Source organism: Python bivittatus, unplaced genomic scaffold (genome assembly GCF_059951505.1).
Source record: "Python bivittatus isolate LINGU-HERP-01145 unplaced genomic scaffold, Pbiv_v1 ctg000100_np1212, whole genome shotgun sequence".
Lineage (NCBI taxonomy): Eukaryota > Metazoa > Chordata > Lepidosauria > Squamata > Pythonidae > Python > Python bivittatus.
Window position 1 is genome coordinate 6,398,941 of NW_028277038.1, and position 10,842 is coordinate 6,409,782.

At 43.0% G+C, this 10,842-nt stretch overlaps 1 protein-coding gene across 1 annotated transcript; it reads right to left on the reverse strand.

Moving 5' to 3' along the window:
* Window positions 1-1,398: 1,398 nt before the first annotated feature.
* GP1BB (glycoprotein Ib platelet subunit beta) lies at window positions 1,399-4,305 on the reverse strand. Its single transcript, XM_007422424.3, has 2 exons — window positions 4,174-4,305; window positions 1,399-3,616 (listed from the first exon to the last, which is right to left on the reverse strand). Exon 2 carries the CDS (start codon window positions 3,606-3,608, stop codon window positions 3,003-3,005), a length of 606 nt encoding a protein of 201 aa, XP_007422486.1. The 5' UTR covers window positions 3,609-3,616; window positions 4,174-4,305; the 3' UTR covers window positions 1,399-3,002.
* Between the last annotated feature and the right edge of the window lie 6,537 nt (window positions 4,306-10,842).

Consider the following 10,842-nt stretch of genomic DNA (forward strand, 5'->3'; position numbering starts at 1 on the left):
TTCAGTTGCTGATGGATGTTAACCAGTCATGGGGGATTGGGGGGAGAGTTCCTTATTTCTACTATTGATCTATTATAGGCTATATATTATAGCTTTTTTAAAAAAAGAAAACATTTTATTATAAAACTGTGCCCAGTGATAGTTGCTCTATTGTATTCCTTAATGACATCGAGAAGTTTTATCATTCTTCTTCTCTGTCTGCAGGTCAAATGCAGGCTGTGGTTCATAAAATACAAAAATTATCCTGAGAAAGGTAGAAAACAAACCCCAGGAACATTCCTCCCTTGCACAGGCTGGTTTTTGTACAAAATCGAGGTTGGCATGAGACAACAGAGCCATTGTCTCAGAAATAAAATCTCCTTTCTTCTCTGGCCTTGATCAATAGAAAGAAATTAACATCTGCCCTGGGAGGGAAGCACCCATTTGCTAAGCCAGGAAAGCCAGGAAAATAAAGTGCCATGAAGTTTGAGCACCCCCTTCTGGGGACAGAGAAAACATTCCACTTCTCTGGAACTGAGATTTAAAAGTTTTTGTTTTTTAAAAAAAAAAAAATCAAAACTCGGTGAAAAAGGAGCAAAGCAAGAGAAATTAAGCAATGCAAATGGAGAGCCTAAAAAATGGAATGTGTTTGCTTTCGAAAACGGCCTGGATAAAATCAGTCGTAAGCAGGTGTATTGGGGGGAAAGCAAAAAGCTTTTGGATAGAAAGGGAGATGTGATCGTTGGGTCCATTCAGAAGGTCTCAAAAGTCAGGCACCATCATTTTCAGATAGGGTTGAATGCTAAAGAGAAATTTGTAGGGGGGAGAGATGGGCTTGGGAGGTAGAATTGATGAAGAACAGTGCCAAACGCTTTTTCTTCACGTACTTACACAACAGTAAAACTATTCCATTTTTTTTTTCTCCCGCTCCTAAATGCATCTTAAACTTCTTCAGAGCCTGAACACACTGAGAGTTGAGGAGGGTTCTTTTTGGCTATGGAGCACTCTGCCCTAATGAGAATCTGTAGATACGTACAATGATCTGCCCTCCACCCACGTGGGGTAAGATAAAGAAGCTGAAAAGGGTGAATGGAGAAAGAAGAGGGGAAAAGTGAATGGCCAACTCCTTGCAGTGAATTTTAGTTCCCCCTATTTGTGGGTGTGCACTCCCAACAGATTCCTTGCCAGGGAATTCATCCCGATGATCAATCTTTGAAAACAGGATTTCAGATATTGCCAGGGATCCCCAAATATCAACCAGAACAGTTTATTTTCGGTTTTGAATTTTATTTAGAACTATCATGAACCATTAGGCCAAGCAGATGACAACTTCCAAGGGTTGCAATCAGGAAGGAGAAAACACTTAAAGAACAGAAGGCTAAAGCATCGGGGGGGGGGGGGGGAACATTTTTTTTTAAAAAAAAAAAAAAACCTGAAACGTCAATAAAGGAGAAATTGAAAAAGCCAAACTGCTGGCAGAACATTGTCAGAAACACAGCAAAAGCTGTCATAATTCCAAGTTAATTCAGAAGGCAATACAATTTGGGGAACAGCCACCGTGACTTTCTGCTTCTAATTCTTTCAAATCATTCATATCATTAATTCTCAATATCACAGAGCGATGATTAATTTGCTTTGGAATTCCAAGGAGGATAACAAACGGCAGATGGAAAAGAAGAAAACCATGTGAAAGATCTAAGATGGAAGCAAGCTGTTAATTAATGTTCTTTAGGAATCGCCTCCTCCACCGTTGCTAATTAAACCAGATAAATGAGATAAGAGATCCGTTTAATACCAGCAGCCAGCATATCACAGGGCTTAACAAAATGGACGTAGACGTTCATCTAAACCGCACATGGCCTCCAAAAGCTTAGGAGCAGACCCCAAGACCTCCAAAACGTGTTTCCAAATCGTATTTTTTAATGTAAGAGGATTCTAACTTTATAAAGTATATATTAAATACATATCAATAGATATTAGGATATGTATTCTAAGAGAAGATAAACATATCCAACAGAAGAGAATATAAGGTGTCTATCATTAGATATGTTATTAAATATGCAACTAGAGAATGGCCTTATCAACTACATTTAACTTTAACTCAATCTGAACGTAAGTTAAAACTTCTCTCCTTCTCCTTCTCCTTCTCCTTCTCCTTCTCCTTCTCCTTCTCCCTCTTCCTTCCTTCCTTCCTTCCTTCCTTCCTTCCTTCCTTCCTTCCTTCCTTCCTTCCTTCCTTCCTTCCTTCCTTCCTTCCTTCCTTCCTTCCTTTGTCCATCCATCCCTGGGCCCTGCTACTTCTGCTTCTGGCAACTCCATTCAAAAGCCAAGGGTCAGAGTTAATCTCAAGATCTTAATGTCAGAAAAAGGTTGATATCTCTCTCCTAGAGATGTGGGAGTTCAAATGTGTGTTCACAAGAAACACCAACTTGTCTTAACTAAAATTCCTAGCTTTTGGACATAACCACAACCCTTCCCACGTTAAATAGGAGAGCAAAAACCAGTCCTTTCAACCCCACTGCGTTGTCTGAAAGAACAAGGAGCTTGACATGACAATAGATTTTGAAAAGAACCCAGAATAAGATCTCTCTGCTGTGTCATCTATTTAACCTGCCTAGTAACTGAAGCTAATCCAGATTGGAGGGAAGAGGGGCCATATTCATATGTTGAAATAAAAAAGCAACAGGCTGTCACATGGCACTTAAAAGAGTAAAAGAACACTGGAGGATTATATATAATAGGAGACATCAGACAGCCTTTGGCACGATAGGACTCAATCATGGGCCAAACACCATTCTTCCAGTTATTGGAGAATTCTAGAGAGTGCAAGTACCAAATGGTGGTACAGCAAACGCCAACCTTTACCATGTTGTCATTCCACAATTATGTTTATCCATCCCAAACATTCTGTGTAGAAGCTGCTGCATCTTTTTAACAAACAAACATCTTCCAAATTCTGCCTAGAACTTCCAAGGTCCTCCAGGAAGTAAGGCGTTTGGGAAAAAGCTACTCTAGGATGGCGATCAGTCCATACTGTTCTTACGAGCGCTTTCCCATGGACCCACATTCTCATAGAACTCCGCCATTGTCCTTCTGGCTTCCTTGGCTAACCGCTGGAACCTGCAGATGTAGAAGACAACAAGAAGGAGCAAGATGGCCTGAACCAGGATGAAGAAAAAGAGGCAGATCTGTGCCACCAGAGCCACACCACAGTACCAAGACTGGCAGGTGGAAATGATCTCATCTTCTGACAGGTAGGTTATAATCCGGCCTTGAAGGTGGGCAGGGGATGAACACACCACGTCACGATACAGAGTCCGATTCTCTTGCCATTGTAGCCAAGAGCGCAGATACAGAATGTTGCAGGTACATTCCCAAGGATTCCCCCGCAGATAAACAGCCTGAAGATTGTGCAAATTGTCAAAGAGACCTTTGGGGATGAAAGTGAGATAGTTGTTGTTGAGATGGAGCTTTGTGGTTGAGGCTGCAAAGGAGAGGGGGATCATGTCATCTGTGAGATCCGTTGACATGCAGTCAATGATGTTGGCAGCACAACGGCAAGGCCGGGGACAGTCTGGGGTGACAAGAGGGAGCAAGCTGAGAATGAAGAAGCAGCAGAGGGAATTCATCTTCTACTCTGAAAGACACAGAAATCATTAAGTAGAGCACAACGTTCATAAAAGCCCGTAAATGACTCAAGAACTTACCACCACCACGAGTGGCTGAACATTGGTGGTAGCGTTTCCTGCCATTTTGAAATTGGAGACCTTCAAATTAAACCCTAAAATAGGCTCAACATAGTTGAAAAAGCCAAGAACTGTAAACTTTTCCCTCACAAATCACAAGAAAAAAATCCAGAAATTCATGGATCTGCCTACCTGACATCATCTTATCCTCTGCATCCTAGGCCATGTGAAAAAAATGTTAAATATAACATCAAAAGACTGTCCATCCTTGGGGCACTAAGTTAGTGGCCCAACCAAAGTCTTACATGGAAAAAGTGCAATGTTCAAATATTGGGCATCTCCCAATTGAAAGACTCACAGAGCTGGAAAGATATTTCTCTATTTAATGGGCTGGAGAGTTCCTGATGATCACCCCAAATAATAATGGTCAAAGTGGATCACTAATCTGACCTGAGACAAAAAAATGAAAATTGCTGTGTAATTGAAAGAAAATGGGTTGAGGACTTACCTCTCTGATATGTAGCGTCTCTCTGGAAGGAGAACTGAAGGACAGCTGACTGGTTGAGCAAGAAGCAGCAGAAATAGAGTAGATAAACTCAATGCATGTTCCAGAAAGATAATGGGAACACTTGTTCTCCTTAGTCATTCTCTGGAAATCCCTGGACGTTGCCCTATGACAGGGCCTTTCTTTCAAGCTGACATCTCTGAGCATCACATTTCAAAAAGCCTTGAATGCAAGGAATGTTAAGAGTTGTAGCAAAGCCTATCAATGGAGCCCATGAACTGCACAACATCTTGGTTGACAACTTCATGGTTCACTTCATTACTGAATTAAGTAAGCATGCACTTACTGAGCGCATACAGGACATTGACCCATAATGCGACCAAATGAGTTGCATTTGCAGCATGCATCCCCAAAAGGTGCTGAGCAGGGTTCAAACTAACCAAGTTTAGTAGTTCTGGGAATGTGGCCATGATTCTGTCATTGTCATGGGCTTACTAATGCAATCCTGCAAATATTGAGAAGGAAATCCCACTGTAACTAAGATGGAAGTTAAAGAACCCTAGGGTTTAATCCTGTGCCCATGGGCCCCTGAGATTTCCACAGTCTACATACCCTTTGCTTGCAGACTATCTTCAACATGGCCCATTAAGCCACCATGTGGTTATTTTGGTTTTAATCTTGTCTATATCCAGCTATTCTAGTTTGTAAACCATGTTTACAATGTGTGATTCCAACCCAATTTGGTTTATTGATTCAACCATCTTTAAACTATGGTTTAGTATAATGGGCGTACCCAGGTGTTCACTAGCAGTTGTCATGAATCAAGGCAGCTTCAAAGGCCAGTCTAAAATGATATTCCATATTGCAACAAATTGTCCATGATTTTATCTTGCATGGAGTCAAAGCCCCAAAGTTGGATCAGTAGAAAATACCAGAGCAGCAAGCCGATGGGGCAGACGGAAAGGGGGAAAAATTCAAAATCTGTATTTAAACAATACCTTAAATAAACCTAATACGTTTTTAGGTAAGTAATTGCTTTGATATGGATTACGAAAAAAGAGCCGGTGTGGTGTAGCGATGAAGATGCTGGACGAGGACTACACAGACCCAGGTTCAAGTCCATCATTAGACACAGAGGTTCCTTGTGAGTCTTTGAGCCAGTGCCTCTCTCTCAGCCCAAAAGCCAGGATGATCCAGTGCTGGACAAGGAATGGGGAGACCCAGTCCCTCTGTCTCAACCCAAGAGCCATTGTGGGGTAGTGGTAAAGGTGGTGGTTCAGCCACAGAACCTCCCTGGGGGACATTTTTTTTAGATTTTTTTTTTTTATCCTGCCTTTATCATTTTTATACACAATTCAAGGTGGTGAACATATCTAATATTCCTTTCTCCTATTTTTCCCACCACAACAACCTTGGGAGGTGAGGTGGGCTGAGAGACAGGGACTGGCCCCAAGTCACCCAGCCAGTTTTCATGCCTAAGGTAGGACGAGAACTCACCATCTCCTGATTTCTAGCCTGGGGCCTTCACCTTAGATCAAACTCAGTTGCTGAAATTGACATAAGCTTAACACAAAGGGGTTGGGCCTTTGAGTCAGTGTGGATTCCTGGCGACTGCCTGGACAAGTCCCTGCAGTTTTCTTGGCAAGAAAACTCCCCCCACTCCTGTCTTCACAGGGTTGTTGTTCAGGGGAAAAATTAGCTGAAGGGAACACCACGTTCACTGCCTTGAGTTCCTGAAGGACAGGCTGGATGGAAACCAACTCACCCAACAAATAAATAAATTGTAGAGCCATTCCCACCATCGTGGACCAGCATCTCCTCCAATAACCAACCTAGCACCAAAGCAGGGCAAATTCCCCACTTGTCCCCACCAAATGGGAGAAATGTTCTGGCCAGAACAGCCAAACATTTCCTCTGGTAGCCACCCAGGGCCTGAGAGCCCAAAATAGACACTGCTCTGATGGAAGAGCGAAAATTCACCACATCCTATCTTAGAAGGAAACATGCTGTGAAAAGGATGACCAGCATCTTGGTTGGATTTGAAAGTCTCAGACCAAATCCAATGAACCCTACAGTGCTCAGCCTAAAACTTTTCAGATGAATGACAATTCTATCCATTAATGGAATGGCGCACCAACAGGAATAGACCATGATTCCAATCCCTCTTTTCTCTTTCTGTTTTGTTGGCTTCTTCTCATGGCTGCCTCTCAAGGCTGACCTTTTAAAAAAATGACTCTAACATACAAGAGGTCCCAAAAGATCATTTCTTTGGATGCAAGGACTCCCCAAGTTCAAACTCCCACATCCTGTTACAGACTTTGTTTCTACACCGTGATCGACAACAGACATACATGGCTTGTTTCTGGTTTGTTTTTTTTTTACTTCTTTATCAGTTCAGGTAGTAGCAAACATTATATTATTAATAATAATAATAATAGTAATAATAACTTTAATAAAATGGATATATTTAAAAGGTCACGGATCACAAGGACGAAATATTCCACAAAATATTTACAAAATGGAACGATAAGCCAACGAAAGCAGAACGCAACGTCACAGCAAGAGTGACAGAAGGCAGAATCGGCATTTGGGACATGACAAATGGGGTGGGGGAAGCAGCCCGAAAAAACCCACAGCACGAACAGGCCCCCCCCCCCAATTTCTTTCTAGGAAAATAAATAAATGAAGGCATGCTGAGCGGGGCTATGAAAACAAGCACAAATGTTGGACCACAACGGCTAATCGCTGATCATGGGTGCAAGTCAGCACATTAGCACACTCCCTCCACATTCTCCCTTTGAAGGTGCAAGGTATCGAGGATTCACGTGCCTACCCCCCCCCCCCCAATGCTCTTTTTGCAGGAACTGGGTTTAAACATTTAAGAAAGCAGAGAGGGAAGAAGAGCAACGAGAAGGAGAAAGCAAGATTCTTTCATGGGAACTCTCAAAGTAGGGGTGGGGGGACCACACTTAAAATCCTACAAGTTTCTTCCCGTAATTTGGACCTCAATGCTCATATCACCGACTTTAAAAATAAATAGGGGTTATTAGAGGAAGACTTAGAAGGAAGGAAGGGAGTTTTTTGCTGTCTATAATTCAGTCATCCATTTATTGCCCGAGGGTCAAAGAACATCCAAGCCGAAGGTGCTCCACGAGTTCCACTGGGGAATGGGAACTTCAAAAAATCAAGGCGGCTTTTGCAAATATTCCATGCTCTGGATCGATCAACACCATCCCATCCATCTGACAAATTGTATCCATGGATGGATTTGATTCCCTGAATCGAACACTTCCCAATCCAGCTGGACCCATTCGGACACATTCTACTCCTGCTGTCTGAATGGTCTGAAATGATCCAAATGAAATCGGGTTCAGCTTGGAGATGCCACCTGAATTGATTGGGACATCTGCATCGAAGCAGCTCGATTTCCCAAATCAATTTCAACCTCTGTGTCAAATTGGATTCACGCATCTCTAAAAATCTACCAGACTTATTTTCTTCAGAAGGGTCCCAGCCGGCTCAGAACTTTTGTTAAGGCAGCTGTCTTTTAAAAAATAAATCACCCGTCCACCTCTCAAGTCCCAATTTTAACTACTCCTTCTTAGGGTGTAACCCTATCCCTTCCACCAAACTTTTCTAAACATTTTTTTTTTTTAATTTAAAATGTTCTAAACCCTCAAGCTCTTCCTCGCAGGTTGAGGAGGACGGCCTTCTTCACAACCAGAAGAAAACCTCCTGTCCCTTTTTGCATAGACAAGAATGAACCCAATCGCAGCGTGGAGATTATTTTATTCAAATGCATTGTAAAATGCAACGTGTCTGAATGGCGTTCCAAGAAAGCTTTTCTGAAAGCCACAACGACCCTTAGAAAATGCAGAAAAGAAAGCAGAACCATGGATAAACCTTAGCTTTTCGTGAGACATCATCCCCATCTTTCTCCTGACTGTTCTGGAACCTGTGGGGGGGTTTTATGGAGAAAGGGACATCTCATAATTGTTTAATATCTTTATCTTCCAGCACTTCGGTTGGGAAAACTCAGGTTCAAGCCATGGAAGCTGAGGGTGGGCCAGGCTAATCTCACCCCTCATCTTACCTACATGGTCATAGCTGTGGAAGAGCGCTATATATGCTGCCTGGCAGAATATATAAATCTAACTAATAAATAAAATAAATAACTCTACATGATGTGAATGCAAGGGCCTCTTTAACTCAAGGAGGAAAAGAGAGTGCCCCTTTTGAGTGACACACACCCTCACCCCACCCGAAATAAGGCCATCAAATTTTGCTGGCAAAGTGCTATCATTGCGGGACTGGGGAGGAAAATTAGTGCATAAACCTTCATTCAGTCTTACCCCCAAAAACGAGGCCTAGAAAATTAGTGATGAAAAAGAAATCATTCAGCCCTCCCCACTCTAGCATGATCGAATTGGGGTCCTAATCACTGAAAAAAAATATATTCATCCAAGTTTCCCAGCCACCAGAAAATTGAGAGCAAAAGGATACAATCATCTTCCCCAACTTTACAGATGTTCAGACTAACTCCCAGAATTCCTCAGGAAGCTTGGTCCTTGCTGAGAATTCTGGGAAGTGGATGCCCACACCCAGAGGTTGCCCTGGCTGTGGAAAGCTGACACATCACTGTGTTTCTTTCCAGAAATAAATGCGTGAAGGAAATTTGTTTTATTTCTTTACTACTAGCCCATATCGTCCTTGTTCACACATTATGCAGAAACCGATTCTGGATCTAGTTTGCACAATACGGAAGTCATAAACTCAACCAAAAGACCCGATGCACATAACAGCCTAAAACACACACACAGAGACACACAATAGTTTAATGCGTTGTGGAAAGATTTTGCTAGATTTAGTTGGGTTCACTTTTTTTTACTGCTGTTGTTAACTAACCTAGTAAACATGCTGAGGAATCTGGCTGTTCTTTTTTTCCACCAGAGCCCCACTGAACTGAATTCTACCATCGTGCTTTTAAAATCCCTTTTATTTAAAAAAATGTAACCAAATTGCAGAATGCATCTGGTTAGATTTGCAACAGAGCAGGTTTAACTAAAGACACGGCTGCCGACTAAGGAGACAGTGTGCGCCACGTGGCTTTCCTTCACATCAAAGACAAGTGCAAACTTTGGAGCAACTCAGAAGCCTCCAAAAACGGTTGCAAGTTTTAACTTTTAAAGTGACAGGAGAGGAAAACGATGAATAGGTAACCGGAAAGTCACAGTATTGACAGCATTTCATTTTAAAACAGCCTAGGACTGCAATCAAATTTGGTTTTTCTCCAGGTTTCTGGCCATTCTGTCTCCAAATATGGTCCTCCGTTTGGAAAAAGTTGTGAAACGCTCAGCCAGAGCGAAACAGGGTTCGGTGAAGACATGGGGGTGAGCGTGTCTTATTTTAGAGTAGTTCATTGGGGGGAAAGAAGTGTTATCTTTCCTCAACAGGGTGTGAAACTAGCATTAAAAAAGCATCCAGCTGGTTATAGCCATCGCTTTGGGGGGCAGAGGGTCCTTATCTCTTTCCAACAGGCAAAAGTGTTATCATAAAACACATCCTCTTGCCTCTCTCTTAAAAAAAAAGAACCACAGAAACACAGAAAGCCGAGAAAAGGGTTTGCAGCACCACGCTGGAGAGAAAGAAACAAGGGGAAAATACTTGGGGGGGAGGTCCCCAGCATTCTGGATTGCAAAGCAAAACAGTATGTCCAGGTACGTGGGGATATCAACACAGCCTGTCTGCATCCTCTCAAAGCAGCTGCCTCTTTTCCCAGATCGCACAGCCATGGAAAAAGGCAGCTCTACCATCCTGGGAAAAGGCAGGGTTGCATTTCTGAGTTGCAGACGGGCACCGAGTTTGTGCCCTCCCCCTGTGTGCCAGTGACAAGACATCCCCCAGGACTGCCATGTCCAATTAAGATGCCCCCTTATCCTTGGCACTAGCCTTTCAACTGGGTTCGAAGTGGCACACAAATGCAGACAAGATAGGCTCAGGAGCTGTCTAGGAGAGGGGAAAAGAGGGAGAAAGACAGGAAAACAAGGGGGGGAGAATAATTAGGGGGTAAAATTGCAAGTGGGTGTGTTATCGGATTAACAGAGGCTTCCTTCTGTTCTCCTGTACTTTGTTTTCTGCTTCCAGATGTATTAGGCCAGTGTTTCTCCACCTTGGCAACTTTAAGATGGGTGGACTTCAAATCCTAGAATTCCCCAGCCAGCCATGTTGAAGTCCACCCATCTTAAAGTTGCCAAGGTGGAGCAACACTGCACTAGGCAGAACAATAACACCAATTTATTAAATGTACTATGAAACCCGACTCCCAGCAACGCTGGGTGACAGGTGAACAAAGTGATGTCTCAGGTAACAGATGGTGAGATTGGTAGAAAGGTGTTTGTCCAGTGATATGTAGCCCACCAATTCTTCTGTCCTCAGTCACAGCAGAGAAGGTACCCAGTCCTACGTTCCGGCTGGCCAAAGATCTTCTACTTCTACCATCAGCGTCTCCCATTACCTGGATTTCCCAGAATGCCCCTGGGTTCCACAAAGGGCCCTGCAGCGTCCTGGGAATTCAAAAGGGCCCCTGCTCGCAATCTGACGCTTCCACAGAACATAACGGTTGAGAAGGACCTAAGCAATCACCTGTAGCCTATGCACGAGTCCCCCATTTTG